This window comes from Balaenoptera ricei, chromosome 8 (assembly GCF_028023285.1).
Source record: "Balaenoptera ricei isolate mBalRic1 chromosome 8, mBalRic1.hap2, whole genome shotgun sequence".
Lineage (NCBI taxonomy): Eukaryota > Metazoa > Chordata > Mammalia > Artiodactyla > Balaenopteridae > Balaenoptera > Balaenoptera ricei.
In genome coordinates this window covers 76598891-76622149 of record NC_082646.1, presented here as the reverse complement: position 1 = coordinate 76622149, position 23259 = coordinate 76598891, and the positions used below count along the sequence as shown (strand labels likewise).

General features: G+C 46.7%; 1 protein-coding gene across 13 annotated transcripts in view; it reads right to left on the bottom strand.

Annotated features, from left to right (window-relative positions):
* The window catches only part of NAV2 (neuron navigator 2), a 411390-nt gene that overhangs the window by 155462 nt on the left and 232669 nt on the right, over positions 1–23259 (bottom strand). For all 13 annotated transcript variants that reach the window (XR_009504671.1, XM_059931256.1, XM_059931258.1 and 10 more), the window contains 3 exons: positions 23094–23206; positions 17389–17497; positions 14397–14786 (listed from right to left, as the gene is read on the bottom strand). Coding sequence is in view for 12 of the 13 variants with exons in the window: in XM_059931256.1 (XP_059787239.1) it covers positions 14397–14786; positions 17389–17497; positions 23094–23206 (612 nt within the window). In the remaining variant the exon portion in view is untranslated. The remainder of the gene's footprint in view (positions 1–14396; positions 14787–17388; positions 17498–23093; positions 23207–23259) is intronic.

The window sequence follows — 23259 nt, the reverse complement described above, 5'->3', positions numbered from 1 at the left end:
CATGATCCTTATTATTAACTGTTATGCATACTTGGTCAGAGGCTGGCAGGTTCTTTGTATGCAGGAGGCCTACTGAATGAAAGCTCTTCCCAGGAAACCTTGCACACACCTCTGGAGCATGGTTTATTCAAGCGTAAAGTCTGTGTCCACGTCTAAAATAGCTACGCCAGCCTGCAAAGGCGGGGGGAAACCAGTCTGTTAGCTGTCCTCAATTTCTGTCTCCCTCCCTCTCTCCCAACTTAAAGGGTGAGTGGTTTTAATTAACAACTCCCCCAGCATAAGGCAAAAGTCACTCGCTTAATAAAGCTCTAACTTGTCGCGCGTGGTTCTGGGGTATCCAGGTGGCGCTGAGCTTGTAATTGTGTGTTTTGTTTGGGTTCGCAGTGGGTGGGAGGCGACACGACTAGAATTTCCTTGGAGAAATTCAGTATCACATCAACAAAGGCTGGAAACCGCCGGTGATGGAAATGTCCACTTTCATGAGATTTTACAACAAGAAGCTAGGCTGTGGTGAGGTGCTTCAAGAAATCACCTTGCAAGGGGGGCTCCAGCTCTGAACCTTCCTGACTCTGACCATCTCATTGGTTTTTGTTTCCAAAACACACAGCACCAGTTTTGCCCCGGCTCACTTTCTGCGCACCAGCACGTGGAGAATGTTGATGCAAGTGTTTCTAAAGCTACAGCCAAGACCTGTGATATTTAATTGAAATGAAACATGAAATAATGCTTTTGAGGCAAATAAAAGTATCTGCTTTTGCCCCCTCCCCAGCCAGCCTCCTTGGTCCTTGCACAAGCACTGGCCAAGTATTTCTCAAAGTTCCTATGCAACTCAGCCCTCCAAGCCTTACCCTTCGAACACCGCCCTCCATCTCTCTTTATAGTCCTAATGCTCCCTAATATGGCATAGGGGAGACCCAGGGTTTCCAATATCCACAGATGCCCACTTCTCCCTTTTGGTCGTGACTTCCATATAATCAGAGCTACAGGGAGAAGCCATACTACAGAGTTCTTGGAGCACAGGCTCTGATTCCAGCCCAGTTAAACACTTGGTTCCAGCTGTTACTGTAATAGGGAAGAACAAATCAGACTCCATATTGGATCTGTTTCTTTTTTTTTCTTTCTTTTTTTTTAGATTGGAGTTTATTTATGTATGTATTTATTTATTTTTGACTGCGTTGGGTCTTCGTTTCTGTGCGAGGGCTTTCTCTAGTTGCGGCAAGCGGGGGCCACTCTTCATCGCAGTGCACGGGCCTCTCACTATCGCGGCTTCTCTTGTTGCGGAGCACAGGTTCCAGACGCGCAGGCTCAGTAGTTGTGGCTCACGGGCCCAGTTGCTCCGCGGCATGTGGGATCTTCCTGGACCGGGGCATGAACCCGTGTCCCTTGCATTGGCAGGCAGATTCTCAACCACTGTGCCACCAGGGAAGCCCGGATCTGTTTCTTTTACTTTGTGTTCTACTGTTTTTGCTACAAGTTAAGAATGTTGCCTATAGCCTGAAGTATACAGGATAGTTCTCAAGGCTCTGACCTTTAAAGGTATAACACTTTTCCATTCATATAGAGATAAAAAGTTGCAGAACAGAGCATAACATTTGTCTTATTGGAGGTTTACAGGAACATCGTGACCTGACCTACGTGGGCAGCTGCAAGAACAAAGGATTCTGACACCAAGAAGTTTGCAAGGACCAACCACACTCCCTCCCTTTTAGTATAAACGAAGCCTGAATTCTAATTTGGGTGAGATGGTTCTTTGGGACACTAGTCCGCCATCTTTTCCATCTGCTGGCTTTCGAAACAGAGTCACTATTCCTTGCCCCAACAACTCGTCTCTCAATTTACTGGCCTGTCATGTCATGAGCAGTACAAGCCTGGACTCGGTAACATTACCACCTGTGTGACCTATTCAAGTAACTTAACCTCTCTGAGCTTGGTCTCCTCAATCATAAAAAAGGACAAAAAAACAGCCTTTATCTCAAAGAACTGATGTAAACAGTAAGTGAGACAATGCATGTCACGAGCTCAACAGAGTGCCCAGCACATGACAGAGACCCCAAAGCAGCTTAGCTGTTGTGAATTACAACACCGCTACTGCAGGACAGGCAAAAAGACACGCGCTAGCAGGCACTGTTGGTCGACTTCTATGTGGTCTTTTCCCATCTCAGCAGAGCCAACACCACATTTATTCTGTCCCATGTTTCTAACAACTTGAGCTGACTTCACCCGTTAAACTTCACTGCTCAAGTATGTGAGATTTCTCATTTCAAGACAGATGACCTGGTGATTACAAGTGCAAAGCTCTGGGAACTGGGACATGGACTTCAACGATGCAGCAGAGAGAACCACAGACCCCATCTCCCTCTTGTCCCAAGATCAAGAGGTGAATGTGGGCTTGATTTATAGCTGGAAGATCCTGGAGACAGTCGTGGGCCTCTCCTTAGACTCTGACTCTTATTTCACTTTGGGGGTCTCAAAAATCATCAGCCCTCCAGAGGTATCCATGCCAGGGTGTCTGTTTAACTCTGTAGTTATTTCAAGATTAAGAGGAAAGGTTAAAACCTCCATTTCTCGGGAGATTTCTTATTAGGACCTGGGGATTCTGGAAGGGATTTGATGATTTTCCAAGGCATGCACAGACTCATGATTTGTTGTCATATCGGGGTTGGGGGGGTTGCACTAGCCTTGAGCCCTCACAGATGTTTCTACAAGCTGTGTTGTTCTTTGTCTCTAGACCACAGGTAAGCTGCCTCCTGGCCCGGATGACTCATTTCTACTGATCATACAACAAGGTCTGCTGGCAGACTAATGGTTAATTTTATGTGTCAACTTGGCTAGGCTGTGAGACCTAGACACTTGGGCAAACATTAGCCTAGATACTGCTGTGAAGGTACTTTTTAGAGGCAATTGACATTTAAATCAGTAAACTTTGAGTAAAGCAGATTACTCTCCAGATTATGGGTGGGCCGCATCTAATCAGTTGAGGGCCAAAAGAGAAAAAAGACAGATGTTCCCAGGGAAGAGGAAATTCGGCCTCCAGGCTGTGTTTGGACTTGAGATGCAACATCAAATCTTCCTCTGGAGAACCCTAATACACAGATGGACTCTGACCCAGTTAGCAGATATCTAGCTATTGTGCCCAAGAATAAGAAACAGCATTACATCATCATAATAATGTTCCAAGTAGGATAAAAGAGTAGGAAGGCAAACAGATGCATAATTCCAAAAAGCCCAAAAGGAACAACCATTCTGTAGGTGCCAAACACTTTAGAAACACTATCTCCTTTCTTTCTCACTAAACACCTAAGAGGCAGGCTACCACTGAACAGGTGGGAAACACGCTCAGAAAAGGAAGCAAATTTGCCAAGGTCACACAGCTGGCAAGCAAGGAATATGAAGTCCGGTCTTCTGACCACGAGTCTAAAGTTTCCTCCATCATACCACGTCTCCAGAGCAGCATGATGAGAGGATCATGAGTTGCCAACAAAACTTAAATTTCTTATCTTGATCTGAGTACAGGCACATATGGTCTATTATTATTATTATTATTATTTTTTTTTTTTTGAGTCTTTCAACATGGGCTTACTGTCTCAGGGCCAAAATACTCCCAACCTCATCCAAATGTTTCTTTTCATCTTCACCTCAACTCGAACTTGGTATCCTCCAACCTCGCTATCATAAATCTGTTGAGCCACTCTGTAGCTGCTGGCCCTTGAAAAAGAGCTGGAAAGGGTGTTTTCAGTGATCTATATGTTTAAGATAAAGATAAATATGACTGGGTTTTCTAGATGAGAGCTATGCAAAGGCTTAATAGGAAAAATAGAGGACCTTCAGGTCTACCTGTGACATAGTTCTCTCCATTCAAGGTACCTTTGCAAAGCACTGAGTAGTGAAAGAGGAGCCCGCAGACTCTATAAGAGAGGGTGTCCAGAGGGAAGCAGAAAATACCCAACTAGAGCAAAGCAACAAAGGCACCAAGATCACACTGAAATTCCTGCACACAAAGGGAAAGACATAGCAGAATAGCAGCCATCTTTTTTCTCTCCTCCATGGGCTTAAAAAACAATGAAGTAAACAATCACCCTCTTGGGTCTTCATTTTTCTTATCAGTAAAATAAAAATATCCTATAAAGTTTAAGGGTTATGTAAGGTACCTGGCACACAGAAGGTGTGTGATACATGTTAGCCCCTATTCCCCGTCACCCATCGAGAGCTACAGAGTTGGAATATGTCTTTCCTGGATATGTAAGCACCCTTTGGTAAATGTGAGCTCACCGTCCCTCCTGATGAGGACCTATAATGATCAAAAGTGAGATCCCAAAAGAAGGGGTACCAAATGGTCAGCCTGAGAACAAATCTTGTCAGTCAGATACCCCAGAGCAAAGCCTGGGATGGAGAAGACGCTTGCTAAATATTTGATTTTCAGTAATTAGAATGCAGAGTCTCTCTGCAGCGTGGATTAATGGACCCAAGGCAGAATTTCCCTTGGTTGAACACCTGGGGCTGATCTGAGGAAGGCCAAAGCGGCTGTGTGTTCTGTTGATGATGCTTACCAATGAAGAGCCCTGTGAAGGGCAGGAAGTCTGTTCCGACAAGACAGCAGATGGTCCAGATGGTGCGAAGCAGAGGAAGGAGAGCCTTGCTAAACATGATTCATGGCGGCAGGTTTCTCTACCCCAGCGCAGTGGATGCAGGCTGCAGCGTTTAGGGGGATTCTTATTTCCCACATGAATGTCAGTTACAGCCTCATTTCAAACCCCACTCACTATAAGGAGATGTCTCACTAGGGTTTGGGAACGAGCAAGGGTAGAAGGGAATGACATATAGTGAGTACTTCTACCGGCACCAGGCTCTGAACGAGGCATTATGTGTACATCATATCCCATTTAATCCTGGCAGCAGCACCATTATTATGAGGAGGGCTTGGAAGGGTCCAGCAGCACTATGCATATGTCACCTCATTCAATCAGTCACTGCAACTCCAGGCATTATTATTCTCATTTGCAGATGAGGGAAGCCTGCTTCCCAGAAGAAGAAAGTGAGAACAGAAAAGGCACCCTCAGGGGTCTGCGCTATGGTCAGAACGACGCCCTCAGCCCACATTTTGCCTCTCAATGGGAACATTTATCACCACCTGCCTTGGGTTAGAATTAGGTGTTGAGCACAGGGCAGCGTCCCCTACTGGGCCCGGTGCTTCTCCAGGGCAACAATCGGGAGGCTGTGGGACTGGGGTTTTCCTAAAGCCCTGGGGATTACACTCCAGAGGCTGCCACGTACTCTGCTGGAACCGCCAGCCAGCCCTGGTCCGGGGGTGGCCCGGAGGCCTGAGACCATCTAAGGGCAGTGGGTGGTGCCAAGAGGGTGCTGAGGACAGACGTCAACTATTCCCAGCCAGTATCGGCATAGGCCGGAGCCCGGGAGCCGGCCTTGACTCGCCGGTGCCTCCATGCCCCTTGTCCAACGGGCCTCAGGTCAGGCGGAGTTTAATGTAAGGAGTCTCTCTAACTCCATGTGCCCGTTCCCAGGGTCTCGGCTTTACCCGGAGTGGTGTCACCCCTCCCTGGACTCTGAGAGCTTCTGACCTGAGCTCCCCCCACTCCCGTCTTGAATCTCCATCCAACTCAGCCCAGGCACCATTCTTATAAAACTATACGCCGCACACCTGTATGTCTTCATGCCCTTGCTCTTGACCTAGGCCTCTTGTTTATCCTTCAAGGCCCAGCTCACAGGTCCTGAAGATGCTGTAGCTGCTGCCGGCGGTGGATACGGTTGGTAGTGCTGAGTGTTCTGTCCAAGCAGCCAGGCTCGGGGCCAGGTTCACAGGCGTGAGCTCACGGAAGCCACACAGCAGCTCTGAGATGGGCACAGGGAACCTGCTCCAGGACACACAGCCCAGGGCAGGGCAGCCAGATTGGACTTCCCAAGCCCCCACCTCACAGTCGGCCCTTTATCTCCCCCTCATCGTCCCCACAGAAGGCACTGCTTCCTACCGTCTCTGGAGCTCCCCGCTCTTACCCTGACCTATTTCCTCCCCGTTCTGTGAGCGTCCTGGTGCTGTCAGGACCTCGGGCCCTTGGGGCTTGTTAATTTCCTTTGGTCTTACTGCCTTTAGCACAGTCTCCAGTACACAACAAACTCAGTAAACACTTTTTAAATGGAATTTTACTGCCTTTTGCCTGGAGCCTCCCGAGAAGGCAGGCCAAAGGAAGGGTTTCCAGTCTCCACCTCCAGGAGAGCCTGTGCGTTGGAGGATGTCACTGAGGATGGGCGAGCGGGCGGTGAGCAGCCCCTGCAGGGGCTACTTCAGAAGGGCCTGAGGCATGGTCTTCTTCTCCCAAAGCACTCACTTTTGTTCCCTTCTCCCCTTCTTTCCCTGAAGATGCTGTGGGTGGGGTGGAGTTGGAAGAGATTCCAATCTCGAAGCAAGCTAGGAAAACTCCCAAGAAGTCAGGGCTTAAGCCCCGTTTTCTGAGAAGACAAGACGCCCCCTTCTTTTCTCTCTTCCCCACGAATTACTAAGCCAACATTTGCTATTACGAGTAACGGTCTGGGCTGCCCATGTCACAGTTGGACCACGCTTCATTTCTCTGGGAGGTTGTTCTCCGGGAAATCTTTTTTGAATCCTGCTCTCTGCCTGTTCGATCTAACTCACCAACAGTGAGTGGCGCAAGCAGGCTTGGGAAGGCTGGAGAATTTCTCTGCTTCCAGCACGCCGTCAGCTCAATCGTTCTTTCTCCTCTGATAAAACCGCCTGCCCAGCTGCCGATAAGGGCTGAGCGATTTCCCACACTCAGTAAATCAAGGGAGTCTGCGATGCGGGGAAGAAGATGGGAAGAAGACATGTGCAAGTGACGCCGTCCCAGCCACTGGGGACAACTGATACTGGTAACCAGAGCCATCAATCAGCCGGACCGCCCGTGTCAGATGACATCACGGCCGTGCGGGGGGAAGCTGGCACCTGTTCAGCGACGCTTGGGGAAGTGAATCCTGCCCCCTGCCCGACTCCCTGTGCTTGCTCACTCCACCCAGAGAGCTGCCAAGGGAAACGGAGGTCATGGGGTTTGCCTGCGATATTTAACACCAAGGAAAATATGAGACAGGGTGAAGTATTTCTAGTTTCTGTGATTTCACACCCTGCTAAGACATGTATGAATCACCAGGGGAAGCGAGGAAACACCAAGGGAAGCAGAGAGGAATGGAAAGGCTGATAAACTGGGACCTGGTCCAGCCCCACCACCAAACTACTGGGCTACCCTGGACCTGTGGCTTCACGCTGGAGCACCACCGTATTTTTTTAACATGTGTGTGTGTGTGTGTGTGTGTGTGTGTGTGTGTGTGTGTGTGTAAGAGGAATGCAGTGCATTAGGGGCAAGTGGTTTGCCGAAGGCCCTGAAGATCTGTCTTCCTAGAGAGCTGAGTCTCTACCTTTCCACGACGGTTCCACCTTCCGAACATCACTGAGAATTCCCAAGCCTTCCAAGAGCCTCACAAGCCAAGATCGTTTCAGGGGGATCAAGCTGGAGAAACAAGAGCCCACCTTTTTCAAATCCCAGAGGTGCCCGCCACACCCGGCTGGACCTTGCCATGACTCTGTGCCTTTCAGGACAGCCTTGCCTAAAATCATTTATCTTGGCTCCAGGCTGCATTTTGGCCAAAAGGAGTATTTTGGCTTCCTCTCCTATCAGTTTGCCAGGAACAACAGCCTGTCAAGGTTACTTCAGGTCTGGCCTGGAAAGACCATGAGAAACATTCACCAGATAAGAAAGAGCCTTTCGCGCTATCACTACCGCCTTGTGGACACACGGTGCGCCTGCTGTGTTCTGCGCTGACTTGAGAAACGCTTCCCTCATTTGTCCCATGATGGTCACTGGAGGAAAGGAGAGAGAAACAGGGCACCTCTACCTCCACCCACCACTCCCATGGTGTGTGGCCCTGGTCCTCTGTCTCTTTTTCCTGCACTGCTGATGTCCAGCTCACTGGGCTAGAGGGAGTCACAGGTCTGGAATAATTGGTGTACAGGACAGGGCCGAGGAAAGGAAGGTCACATGGGTGGGGCATCAAGCTCAAGGGGCCTCAATTTGAGGCACATCTTCATTCAGAGACATGTGATTGGTCTTGCTTCGCTGAAAGTCAGCTGCAGCATTCAGTCAACGAATATTTATTGGCCACTTACTATGGAACAGGCACTGCGCTAGCCGATGAAGATAGGGGAGCATCTAAGACAGACTTGACTTTGACCTTTAAGAGCTGGTGACAGGTATGGGCTCTGTCCCCTCCTCATAAATAATGCACTGAAACAATCTAAAAAAACGTTGTGGGGGCTTCCCTGGTGGCGCAGTGGTTGAGAATCTGCCTGCCAATGCAGGGGACACGGGTTCGAGCCCTGGTCTGGGAAGATCCCACATGCCGCGGAGCAACTGGGCCCGTGAGCCACAATTACTGAGCCTGCGCGTCTGGAGCCTGTGCTCCGCAAGAGAGGCCGCGATAGTCAGAGGCCCGCGCACCGCAATGAAGAGTGGCCCCCGCTTGCCACAACTAGAGAAAGCCCTCGCACAGAAACGAAGACCCAACACAGCCATAAATAAATAAATAAATTAATTAAAAAAACAAAAAACAAAAAAAACCACGTTGTGTATGGACGCTGTGTTTGCTTTTATACACACATATATATTGGTAATAACTCCGATGCAGTGCTATTGGTGCTATTACAAATACGTCAAGTACCATGAGAGCCCAGAAGAAAGAATCACCACCTCTGTTTGGATAGGATCAGGGAAGGCTTACTCAAGGAGGTGACCTGGCAGGCAATGATGGGAAAGGCAACACAGGGTGCTGTACATGCAAATGATACACGGAAGCCTGAAACACTCCGTTATGGTTAAATGTTTGTGCTTCTCTCACCCCTGCCAATTCCTATGGTGAACCCCCAGCCACCGATGTGATGGTATTAGGAGGTGGGGCCTCTGGGAGGTAACTGGGTTTGATGAGTCACAGGGTGCGGCCCCATAATGGGATTAGTACCCTTAGAAGAAGAGGAAGACACTCCAGACCTGCTTCTCTCTGCATTGGGAGGACACAGCAAGACAGCAAAGGGGCTCTCACCAGAACCCAACCATGCTGGTACCTTGATCACGGACTTTCCGCCTCCAAAACCATGAGAAATAAATGTCTGTTGTTTAAACCACCCAGTCTACGGTATTTTGTTATAGCAGCCTGAGCTAAGACATGCCATGACATATATATGGAGCTACAAGTAATTCGGCAGGGATGGGTTCCTCACCTTCTGAGGGATGAAGTCTCCCAGTAGGCACATGTGGTATCTGTTGTGTAATCCCTGACACCTAACAGGGAAGAATTTAGCCATCAGAAAGCCAACTCTGAAGACCAGCTTGCTCACAACCCCACGTTCTCTCTTGCACTAGACTTCCGGTCAGGCCACATTTGAAAGACGATCCAACTGCTACAATCTCCATTCTCTCAGCCTTGAATAACAACAGCCCTGAGTCTTAAACCAATATAAGACTTTGACTCTTTGAGTCAAAAGCAATCAAAACCACAGCATCACACCCTATATTGGCCACTAGATGGAGCTATGCATCACACCAAAAGAAAAAGACCAGAGGCTAAATTGATTTTCTCCAAGTGTTCTGTACATAGAATCACTGACTTTCACAGCTGGTGGTAGCAAGTTATACAAGCCCAGGGTCCTGTGAGGGTGGGCATGAAGGATAGACCATTCACAAAATATTTATTACATTCCTACTTGTGCTAGTCTCAGTTTAGACAAATAACAGGCACTATCTGCCTTCTGGGAGCTCCATGTTTGGTGGAGCAAAGGCACACACACACACAGACACACACACGCACACGCACACGCACACATTGTGCATGATGTTTCTTGTGCATCCCAGACTCTGCTGGGTGATTTTCAAGTTCTCTCTAATTCCCAAATGTTAAAAACTTGTTCCAGTTCATTTGGCAGAGCCAAGATTAAATCTCAAATCTGCTTGCCTCTTAAGACCATATCCTTTCCTCAATACCATCCAGTTCCCTCTCAAACACTTCCCATGCTAAGCGAAAGGTTCACACATAAGGTTGGGTGTGAACCAAGACCACCAGGAACACACCAGACAGAGCTAACTGACTGGGGTGTCCAGGAAGGCATCACAGAGGAGGTGTTTTTTTGTTTGCTTGTTTGGTTTTTTTTGTTTTTTGTTTTTTTGGATCAGTCAGATAAGCTTGAGGGGAAAGAAATTCCAGGGAGAAAGAGGCGGGTCCTGTGGCACAAAGCTTTGCAAATGCAGGAAACAGCCTTTGGTAACAAATGGCATGTAGCCTAGGGCACTGGGGAGCGTGGGGTGTGTGAGGAGGGATGTGAACAGGGTGGAGGTGGGAGGGCAGCTGAGGGAAAGACGTAGACCGTAAACAGCCTCCCTTGTTCAGTTAAGAAGTTGAGATCTATTCCCACAGGCAATGGGAAGCCATCAAAGGCTCTCGGAGAAACTTCTGATGTTAAATTTAAACGGTCATTCTTTTTTCCAGGAAGGGAGGTATATTCATACTTTGGAACATTATACAACTCAGTGACTCCTTTGAAAAGAAAAAAAAAATCTTTCTGAACATATGGACACTAAGTCTGTCCCTTTAATTTCACTCTATACCATATGGCATCCTGAATTTTTAGATGAGTAGATGGATTGGCTTCACAGATCAAAACTTGGTAAGAGACATCTTCGTCTGTTTCTTTAATTCCTTTTCCACTAACCACAGCCGAAGCCCAATTTATCAATCTAATAAAATGAAGTGGTGAGGTCAGACGATTGCTTGCACAGTACTTAGACACGCCTGGCACATACTAAATGCAATAGAAGGGTTTAATAAATACACACACACACAGACCAAAGGCATGTGCCATTAGTTCCTTAGCTAAACTCCATGGAAATCAAGTAACTTCAGCCCTACCTTAGGGAGAACTGAATGATACACACAGGTGCACGTGCAATCATATCCAGGGGAGACAATGAGCTGGAGACATCAAAAAACAGCTGTTCTACCAAGCTGAGGTCCAGTGTCATTTTAAAAACAAAGGCCATACGTTTTCAGAAACTAGAATTTACTTCCACCTCAGCCTTGCTAACTAAACTTGCTGTAAACTTTTACGAGAACTTTCCTCAAAGAGCCTCAATACTGATTTATATATTACTCATACATCGAGGCTGTTTCCACTAAGCCAAACAAACATCTGGATGAAAACTGTAATCATTTCATTGTTTCCAAGTGCTGGGACCTTTGAGGTTGATAAGACATCTAAACCCTGTCTGAAAACTGTGTGTCTTTATCACATACTTGCCATTAATTAGATGCAACCTCAAAGAGAAATCTAATTGTAGAAGGTTAAAAACCAAATTAATTGTAGTGCTTTGAGGCTTTGGGAAGTTAAATGACGTGCTTAATGTTACAGAGCTTGCGAGTGGCAGAGTGGGATTCAAGCTTGTCTGGTATCTGTCTGTTTTCTTTCCACTACACCAACTGCCTCAGCAATATGACTTATATTGGGCAGATTCTGAAGTACAGACTAAATGACCAGTCATTCAATATCTACAACCTTGTCATGTTTATAAAAGGAAAAAGAATTGAGTACAAAGGACATTAAACGGCGTGCCCTGAACTCTGCACATACAGGCAAACCTATAACTTGGCCTCAAAGCAGAAACTCGCGTGCATTTCCAGTGTGGAGTCATGCTTAACTAGCACTCTAGAATGTCACAACTAGGAGCTCAATGCCATCTGGGCTGCCTCTCCTCATTGTGTAGGTAAATTTCTACATTAAAAGGAATTGGTGGGGCTGGGGGGAGTTGGAAATAGACCAGAGTTCTCCAATTTCAGTAATTGGGTGTTTGCTTACATTTCCGCACTTTTATCTACACTTGCTCTAAGCACTATCTCACTTGCTAAAAATGTAAGCTTCCCAAAGCAGGAAGTGAAATGTAAACATCTGTGCCTTTTAGCAGGGGTAAAGGCTTTGGTTTGAATAGCTGAAGAAACTAGGAATGTCTCACTGTAACATCACTAAGGTTCAGTTTACGGTGTTTCAATGTCTCCACCTTGTGGAAACTGTCAGTAGTACATAAAAATAAATACATCTTCATTTATTAAAAGACTGACCTGACAAGAGAATAAACTTTCTTAAAAAATATGAAAATCTCAAAATAATCCCGAAGTATTTTGGTAGTATATCACAGTGGGAAGTGATAATGATAACCTTGAGGCCATGCTGAATAGCAACGGTCTTCTAAAGAGTAATAAAAGATTAAATTACATGTAATTTTAGTAACAGGTATGTGTTACTGTTTTCATGTTCATGTAAAACTAGAGACACAAAATGATGCTCTAAGTTAACTGGATCATTTGATTTATCAGGCCATTAACTTTCCCAGCCATTTGGATAATAGCAGAAACGTGTTACACCGTAAGGGTTTGGTGGCTCCTGTCTTTGAAGATTTCACTAGGGGATGGTTCTAAAAGTAACAGGCAAAAAGCCAAAGCAGCTCTATCTCTAAGCTTCGAATTAAATGAAAGAACACTTCTAGTAAGACAGGTAGAACTAAGCAAAAGTAAATCAATTTTGAAATAAACTCAAGTAGCTGTGCTATTTCAACACAGCAATAAAATGCTGGGCAAGATGGGGCAGTACGGTGGTTAAGGAACTAGCCCTGGGCTCTGCTTCTTAACTACTTGGGCAAGTTATTTAACCTTCCTGAGCCTCAGTTTACTCCTCCAGAAGATGGGGATTATGATATCGCCTATCTCAAAGGACTGCTGTGAGGACAGAAGAAGAAAATATATATATAAAGCGCCTAGCACAGTGCTTGGCACATAGTAGGATAATAAGCTATTGTTAAAATTATGAAAACATTGACTCACCCATGGGGTTCTTTTTTTTTTTTTTTTTTTTTTTTTTTTAAATAAATTTATTTATTTATTTATTTATTTTTGGTTGTGTTGGGTCTTCGTTTCTGTGCGAGGGCTTTCTCTAGTTGTGGTGAGCGGGGGCCACTCTTCATCGCGGTGCGCGGGCCTCTCACCATCGCGGCCTCTCCTGTTGCGGAGCACAGGCTCCAGACACGCAGGCTCAGTAGTTGTGGCTCACGGGCCCAGTTGCTCCGCGGCATGTGGGATCTTCCCAGACCAGGGCTTGAACCCATGTCCCCTGCATTGGCAGGCGGATTCTCAACCACTGCACCACCAGGGAAGCCCACCCATGGGGTTCTTGATCATTACATTCAGGAAAATGAGTGGCATGATCATCATGCCTAATTTTTATTATCTGTAATTTTATCTATTAGAATGTTAGAGGTGGAGAAGGTCTTGAAGGACTTCTGGGCAAGCCGGGTTAACAGATGAAGAACTCACAGGCAGTGGAGCAAATGGATGCTTGTTCAGCTTCCACAGTGATCTGGAAGTGTGGCAAAAACAAGAAGCCAAGCCTCGGGCCGCACGTGGTCACGGCCCGGCTCAGACATCATCTCGTCACTCGCCTCAACTTCGCATGTTACAGGGAGGTTGGGTTTGCTCCTTCATCCATCGAGCCGCGTGCTCACCAATCCAGCAACGTTTATAAGCTCCTACATGTACAAGGCACTGGGGATTCAGTGGTGAGCAAGCCAGACAATGTCCCTGCATGATGGCGCTTGTTGTTGTAAGCAGGAACGGGCGGGGAAACGATAAAATATAAACCCATCCTCAGGATAATTTTAGACAGCGATAAGCTTCCAAATGAGCATAAGACACGGTGACGGAAACTAGGCCTGGGGCAGGTCACATAAAGGACTTCAAGTTGAAGGGTCAAGGAGGGCCCCTCCAAAGAGATGCCAGCCGAGCAGCCAGAAGGAACCAGGGGAATAGATCTGGGCAATAGAACTGAGGCAGAGAAACAGTGCAAAGGCCCTGAGGCAGGAAAGAGCTTGATGAGACTGAGGGACAGAATTACCAGCTGCAGCGGCAGATGCAAGGGGAGTGCAAGACAATGAGTTCTAAGAGGCAGGTAAGGGCCAGATCCTGTAGGCCAGGTAGGCCAGGCTCAGGAGTCTGGATTCTATCCTAAGCATAAGGTTTGGTTTAAAGGACTGACACAATATGGTTTGTTGTCAAGTGTCACTCTGGCTGCCGGTGGAGCCTGGCTGGAATTGCCCAGCGAGTTACTGCCAAGCCCGGACTGCGGCCCAAGTCTTACGTCTCTTGGCCCAGAAGGCTCCCCTCCAGGGCACACAGCCTTCAAAATGAACAGGACGTGAGGAAGGCAGTTTGCTCTCCCCCAGAGAACTTCAATAAGCCCCGCAGAAGAGAAGGCAGGGGCCACGCCTCCCCTGCTCCGTGAAAAGAGAGGCGGCCCAGGTACTCACCCGCTCGTGATGTCGTCCGCCCGCACGTTCTTGCTCAGAACGTCCCCGTCGCTCATGTAGCCGGGGGCGTCCATGCTGATGCTCTCCAAGTCCATCTCATCTCCTGCCTTGTCCGAGACGTCCCCGTGGCAGACGCTGCTGCCCCTGGAGGCCAGCTGCCTCCGCAGGGGGGCAGAGTACATGTAGCGGCCCGACTCGGTGTTGATGAAGCGGCTGGCGTTGGCTCGGGGCGGGTACCCGTTGCCCATCGAGGGGGCGTCTCCCGCCTGCAGCCGAGGGCTGGACTGGCCGAGCCTCCAGGACAGGGGAGTGGGCCTGCCCGTCAAGCTGAGGATACTGCGCCCGCTGATCTCCGTGGTGACATTGGTGTCAAACGTGGTTTCCAATGTGCTAAAAACATAAAACCGGCCTTGGGTTAGACCCCAATATGCCTAGTAGCCTTTGCAGTTTATATTCTCTTTCATTTTTTTTTTTTAGAATTATGAAATATTTCCCATATACAAAAGAGGATCAAAAAATAAGGTATTGGCGTATATTAACGCATGTATGTGGAACCTAGAAAAATGGTACAGATGAGCCGGTTTGCAGGGCAGAAGTTGAGACACATATGTAGAGAACAGACATGTGGACACCAAGGGGGGAAAACTGCGGTGGGGTGGGGATGGTGGTGTGCTGAATTGGGCGATTGGGATTGACATGTATACACTGATGTGTATAAAATTGATGACTAATAAGAACCTGCAGTGTAAAAAAACAAACAAACAAAACAACTAATACTAAACTTTCATTGGGTTATTTGTATGGAAATATGTTAATATAAATGTTTCAGACATTACATGAAATTTCTAAAAATAAAAAAAAATAAGGTATTGGGCTTCCCTGGTGGAGCAGTGGTTAAGAATCCACCTGCCATGCAGGGGACAAGGGTTCAAGCCCTGGTCCGGGAAGATCCCACACGCCGCGAAGCAACTAAGCCCGTGCGCCACAACTACTGAGCCTGCGCTCTAGAGCCCGCGAGCCACAACTACTGAAGCCCACGTGCTTAGAGCCCGTGCTCTGCAACAAGAGAAACCACTGCAATGAGAAGCCTGTGCACCGCGACGAAGAGTAGCCCCCACTCACTGCAACTAGAGAGGGCCTGCGCACAGCAACAAAGACCCAATGCAGCCAAAAATAAAATAAATAAGTTAAAAAAAAAAATAAGGTACCAACATACCACCCAGTGTAGCTCTGTTGTTATTAAAAATGAAGACGAAGCTGCACATCTACGTGACATTCTGAAAAGCCCAGCACAGACTTTTCCCCTAAAACATGGTACAAGATACCCCCTAACAATTACTTTAAATAAACAATCTTAACTACTGGAATCTTCTTTCCAACACAGAAAAGGAAGTAGAAAACTCTGGACTGGTAACAATGGGGCATAAAGGTAGCTGTGTGTCTATTCACCCTAGGACGCTGCATCTCAGCTCACTTTTCCTAAAGGCAGGATGCACCCATCCACTCCCAAGGTCCTAAGATCCCATTTTCACATCCTCAGCTCTCTCCAGACCGAGCAGGTGGGGAGGGCCCTGATTTTCTAACTCTGTAATATCTATCCCTCTCCCCCGCTACACACACACACTTTTGCTTCTCCCACCTTCTGTCCAAAATGACAAATTTTGGGAGCAAAAGGCCAGAAAAGAGTGGTAAATGCCTGGGTTTGAGACCCATGAAACTAGCTGAGCCTGAAACTACCAGGAGATGGAGCTCGTCCCTGGCCCTCCAAAGACTCTTTTGCAGTCAGTCCACTGTCTTTCCGGCCCTGCAGGTCTCGCCACACCATCAAGATGCAGAGACACGCTGGGGTCTCTTTACTAAGCAGAGAGAGCGAGAGTCTTTCCTGCAGAAGAAAGCATGGAAGATTTCCCTCCCGTCATGATCACCATCCTAGCCCAAGCCAAGAAATCCACGAAACTGCTGTAACCTACATTAAATCAGTTTCAGTGATGATGGTGGAAAGAGGGATGTTTCTTAGCTAATCAAGAGTCGCAGGGTCCAGCACCTGGTTCCATGCCATCACCACCCACCCCCAGTGGACTCTTCTCTGGGAGAATCAATTAGGTGCCTCATCTGTTTTGTTTCCCTCTGATCCTCGAAGCAACCTGACTTTCCTTATACTGGGAACTCCTAAGGTTCGGGCCCTGGTCTTCTTTAAGAACCCACAGTGCTTAACTCCAATCTGCCGTAGCTGCTGGCCGTGGTAGAGCCCAGCAGTCTCGTTGCTGTATTCATTTATCAAAGAGACTGAAATTGGAGAAGCAGGGGAGACCCCCCACCCCCAACCCGGGAGCTCACGGGGGTAACCGGGACTTTACCTTGATCATTAAGGCCAAACACAAACCATAAAAGTTGGTTCTGCCCAAATCACGAAGGATGCCCCAGGGCTGTACCCTCTTCACCTTCTTGCTCAACAATGAAAAGAAACTGATAAATGTTTCCAGTGTAATCCTAGAGTTCATCTAACGAAATCATGGTTTAAACATGATCCTACGTTTTTATAAATATTTCTGTCCGTGTTTTATACACGTGCATGACTAACAACGTTACAGAGTGCTTGGGGATCAGAGGCCGGGTAGGAATTCGAGTTATTCACTTTATCACACAGGTCAAATACAGTTCACCTGCTCGTTTCAACAGCATAATATCACATCGTTTTGGAAAATGCAAGCAAAGGGAAATTTAAATACAGCTGGTCTGCAACATCCTCTATGGGATGGATTTAGCAACCTTCTGCTTTGGGGAGGAACTTGTCTCCACGGATTTTTGCTCCTGACACTTCTGCATGCCGTATGGCATTCTCGGTGAATTCCAGCACATTTGGCGATCAAGGTTATTTATTCCGTTATTAACCAAATCACTTGGCTAGTGGCGGGTACACACCGTGGCAGGAGCAGCCATGTGAAAACCAAGTTACTAGCTGGTTCAGGAAAGTGATTCACGCTCCAGATACCTGTGTGTAACCTGAGTTCCCCGTAAACTGGACATGGTCTCCTCCAAATTCTGCCGCAGATCAGCGATGTTCTTCACTGTCCGCAGTCGCCGAGCCTCGGGATCTTCCCCTGGAGAGACAAAGGTTAAAGCTATTTTAGTTCTCAGATAGATGGGGAGATTCCTGGGAACAGCAATTGCGCCTGTGACCAAAACCACGTTCCCTGCTCAGGGCCTGGTTCACCACGGGTCCTCGAGAAGGATTTGAGAATGAATGCATGAATGAATAAATGCGCAGCTGCCCAAAGGAAGGTGTTAAATCTAAAGAGAGAGAGAGGTCTTTCTTCTCCCTGCAGGTCCCTCCAGCAACAGGTGAAGTCTAGCTCGTGGGAAAAGCAAAGTGCCGAGCCTGAGACACACACATTTTCACACTGTCTCCAATAAAGCCACGAACACATTAGGTCTGACCCCTGCCCAGGAAGGATCTTTGGTTTTCTCACCCATGGGTGATAGGTGCTGCTGTCTATTGGCCTGACATTACAGATGGTTAATTTGTAGTGGTTAAAAGATCTGCACTTATTAATCATGAATATTCCTCCAGAGAGAGGTTTGTCTTTTCCTTTGTTCAATTTGTTAGGTCGTCTCGAATGCTGGCTCCTTTAACTCCCTGGCTGAGCGGTCACGGGGTAGGTGCTGACCCTCTCTCCCCATCCTTCAGATTCCGCGGTCCTAGACGAAGACAGTGACAGCGCTGACCTCAAAGGACTGTTGTAGGGACTAAATGGAGATCCCTGAGCGCAGCACCCACCAAAAGCACTCAGCTCACGCCAGCTGGTGCTGCAGAGCGGGGAGCATTCGAGAAGATTCAGGCTTCTCTCTGGGGGATAAGGGACTTCCATTCCCTGGGCAACATTTCCCATCCCACTAAATACCTGGCCCGGAGAGGTCAAGTTGGCACAAACATCCCAGGAGAAACAGGCTACACACAAGCTAGGAAGCCACGTCCCCTCTCAGAGAAGCCTCGCTTCGGGTTGTCTGGCTATTCTGTTTAGTTTGGGCTGCTTATGGGGGGAGAGGAAAAGCCAAATAACTAAAATAGTGATTAAAGGAATCACACATCATTCCCTCAGAGTAATTTCAGGAGGGCTGAGAAGACCACAATCAAGGATCTTTAAAAGCTGATGACTATTTCAAGTGCTCAGCAATATTTCTAAAGAAATCTCTATATAGAACATAGTACACATGGGCAGCAGCAAGTGGGATATAGAGCAGACACCAAGTAGAACTTCCAGCAATTGTCATTAATAGTGCAACAGGCATTTCTTATAGACATTTCTATAAGAAATGTCACAGAATTAACTTTCCTTCTGAGACAGATGATCTTAGATTATTCTCAGCATGGTGGTGCCTGGAGGGTGGGGAATGGACTAAATGATTGAGTATATGGAGATAATCTGCTATAGCAAACTCTCTATCCTTGAAAATGCCAGTGTTTTCAATTTTCTTCCCACTTCTAACCAAGAGAAATTTGGAAGGCATTTTTCTCTTATCTAAAAAGTGGTCAAACCTGCATTTCCCATCCAATTCTTTAAAATACATATATATATATATGTATGTGTTTTTAAACAAAAGCAGTGATGAATATCTATTTTACCTTCCCCTAATGGCTGTGGAGGAATGTAATTGCATCTATCTCCTGGGCCATCAATTAAATAACTTTTACTGCCAGTTTGACCACATTTTATCTGTGTAAAGGCTGCCAAAAAGGTACTGATCATTTGGATAGCTCCAGGCCCTGCAGGGAACATTTATTATGAAGCTAAGTCTAGGGACCAGTTTTCAAATTACCTTCATTAATTAACTTAATCACACACAACAATATAATAACTATATTTATAGGCATACCTTGTTTTATCGTGCTTCACTTTTTGTGCTTCGCGAGCATTATGCTTTTTACAAATTGAAGGTTTGTGGCAACCCTGCGTCAGCCAAGCCTATCAGCGCCATTTTTCCAACAGCATTTGCTCACTTTGTGTCTCTGTGTCACATTTTGGTAATTCTCCCAGTATTTCGAACCCTCCACCAGCAAAAAAATTATGACTCACTGAAGGCTCAGATGATAGCTAGCATTTTTTAAGCAATAAGGTATTTCTCAATTAAGGTATGCACATTGTTTTCTTTTCTCTTTTTAATTAATTTATTTGTGGCTGCGTTGGGTCTTCGTTGCTGCACGCGGGCTTTCTCTAGTTGGCGGAGAGCAGGGGCTACTCTGTTGCGGTGCACGGGCTTCTCAGTGCAGTGGCTTCTCTTGTTGTGTAGCACAGGCTTTAGGCACGTGGGCTTCAGTAGTTGTGGCACGTGGGTTCAGTAGTTGTGGCTCACGGGCTCTAGAGCGCAGGCTCAGTAGTTGCGGTGCACGGGCTTAGGTGCTCCGTGGCACGTGGGATCTTCCTGGACCAGGGCTCAAACCTGCATCCCCTGCATTGGCAGGCGGATTCTTAACCACTGCGCCACCAGGGAAGTCCTGTACATTGTTTTCTTTAGACATAATGCTACTGCACACTTAGCAGGCTCCAGTGTAGTGTAAACAGAGCTTTTATATGCACTGGGAAGCCAGAAACTCTGTGTGTCTTGCGTTACTGCAGTATTTGCTTTACTGCAGTGGTCTGGAACCAAACCTGCAATATCTCCAAGGTATGCCTGTATTTATCCACGTCTCTATGAATGACACATTTGCCTGTTAACTCTCCTTTAGAAATTCAAAGATCTTTGATATGGAGTGGTATCTCACCTTTGTTTTTGATAACCCCACACAAATCTATAGATGCTCAAGAAATATTTATTGTCCACAAGATGTTTGGTCAACGTAGGGCTGAAGCAAAAGGATAGCTTTTGCATTCCAACAGATAAAGGTTTGAATCATGGCATTGCCACTTACCAGCCACTTGACCTCAGGCAAGTCACTTATTCTCTCCGAACGTCATTTGTCAAATGGGGATAAAACCCCTTCCCTCAAGGTTAGGAGGATCAGATGAGATGACACATGATACGCCTGGCACGAAATGAGGGCTCGTTGAATCTGAGTGTCCTGTTTCCCTCTGAGGGGTCCCACTAGGAAATATCTGCTCCTCTCGGAGCTCTACATACCCAGATCCCAAGAGCAATGCAGAAACACAAACCAGTAATCTACCTGCCTTGCTCAGGTGATCACGTTCTGAACTGCCAATTCTACCTGCTTGGAAGATGGCCTTAATGTAAGATCTCCCTACCAACCCATAGCCTGAACAAAATAAACACACAGCCGTGCCCTGGTGGAAATGGCTGGGGCCTTAAAGCCCGTATACAGAGAAATTAAAAACTGAATGAACTATTCCATGTCTACCTGTGGCTCTCTTGCATCTACCAAGGGCAGTCCTCCCTCAAGCCACTGGCCATGATGGAGAGAACACCATATTCTGACCAAATAGAGCAGAGGTGAGGATGTCAGGGTGTTCCATGAGGAACATGGACGGAACCGGGGATTTTTACTTGGAAGAGGGAGGCTAAGGGACACGCTGCTACATGGAAAAGAATGGAAATTGTCCGTGAGGTTGGATTATACCCAGTGATTTAGAAAGGTAAGGATAAAAGACTCTATTACTACTTATCGCCAATAAAATATGGAAGGGCTGCCTCGTGAAGGAATAGACTTTCCATCACAAGAAGTATTCCAGCAGAGACTGAAAGACAATTCATCAATGAATGATGGAAGGGATTCATGGACTGGATGATAAGCGGACGTTGTTCCTTCTAACGTTACAATCTGAGATGCAGGACTCACGTGTAACGCTACGTAAATGACAGAGCACCATGGGAAAATCCACCTACTTGCATAAGTAAGGGGGAGGAACTAAGCAATTGATCAAATAGTATCATAAATGTCCATTCCTAAATACACCCGTTTGTTGTCATTTCAAGGGATCGGCTGCACATAAGCTGAATTCAACCTCATACATACAAGCTACTATGTAGTGTCTCCATAAAATTCTTAACTGTACGGCCGCATGTGTTACAGGTGCCCATGTGAGTTCCACTACTTGAATGTAAAGACAAGTCACCCTGATTCAGATATTTTCCTTAGCAACTAACATCGTTTGACTTTACACCAAAGGGTGCTTGATCAGGCATGACCGGCTGCACGGTTCTGGTCCCCAAACCGACAGCATCTCAGGCTTTCTGACCTCTCACCTGGTTTACTGTCCTGATGCGCAGGAGACATGGGGAGAAAAAGATAAAGGAGTGAAAAGATCACAGGCTGCCATCTGTCCCTGTGAAATTTAACTGTTATGTGGAATGTTTTCCGGCTGCCGCTTTTGCTTTTCAGATGTGAATTTCACTGAGCCCCAATGTCTGCCACGACTCCACACTCCTCCACGAGTCACACATCTGACCCATGCCGGCCTCTGAATCACCAGCCTGGCTCTTTTGATGCGTGCACATACGAACACAATCTGGAATGTGTGTGGAGACCTGAGTAGTAATTAAACTCCACACCCTTCTCCTGAGAGCTGGCCCTTTTCCTGCACTATCCATGTCCTCATATGCAGGGGGGCTAAAACCTGGGAGAGAAGGAAACATAAAATCAATCCCAAACCACTAAATGGGGCCCTAAACCACTGTAAGATGGATCACCTACAAGTGGCCTGAAACCTCTCTGCCCCATCACTGTGCCCAGGCAGCAGAACCAGAAGGAAAGAGTGAAGTCACTCAGATCCTCTAAAATTAACACTCAGAGCTAATGGTCAAACGGGTATGAGAGTCGATCATGTGGGCTGCAGACCAACTCCACAGCTGTAATGTGGCTATTAATATGGTGGGGTCATGGATATTTAGTCTAATAAATGGATTTTAAACATGGATTCAATTTTTAACCCAACTCTGGAAGTGGTAAGATATGCGAAGAATAACTCAGCCACTGCTAAATATGTGGTTTACCACTCCCTTCCCTGGTTAGAAGTTGCTGGAACCCAGGGCACAGCGCTGGGAACGGGGGACAAGGGACAGAGAAGGTGGTAGCTCGGAATACACTGCAGTAGGAATTCTAATTCTGATGCTACCTTTTTTTCTTTAAATTAAGAATGTGACAGTATAACACTAATAAATATTTGTGGAATTAACTATATGACAATTGCAGATTTTATGTTTTTATGTGATATAATATCCCTTTAATCATCCTTGTCTGGGTTATATTTAAATAAAATTTAGATTTTGTTTTTGTTTTTGTTTTTGGTAAAAGAAGCATGTTGAAATCTTCTTTCCAACTGTTCCCAGGGTGCTCAGAACAACTTTCAATCAGTGCTTCTTAAAGGAAATTTGAAAAAGTCGATACATTTTAGAGTTCCAAGTCTTTTTGGAAGGCAACTCTATCTGAAGAGTGAACAAGGAGATTCAAAGTGAAGTATCCGAGCAGCCCAGAGCCCCTACATGAGTGAAGAGGAGCATACCTTAAAACAGAATGGCCAACAGGTAAAAGACTTATTTACATTTCTGAGGAGGAGGGAGTAGATCATGAGAGAAGGAGAAGAAAGAGAAGGAAGGCAGTAAGACAGACATTCAGTTTGTTTGGCTCATCAATCAAGGCAACAGTGAAGCAACTTCACATCAAGCTGGGTTCGGGACCTTCCAGCAGACGGTTGCACGGGAGGCCTCACCACCAAGAGACACGGAATTTCCAGGCGCCAAACTCACCAGTGAGTTCCTCCAGGGCAGGCTGTCCACTCTTGGTGTAGTGGCTGGGCTCCACGGTCACACCCCCTGAGCTGGACTCGGCAGTAACATTCCCTTCGGTGTCTGTCTGGGACCTTCACACACAAACCAGAGCAGACACACTCGTCACAAGGGGTAACTAGCACAT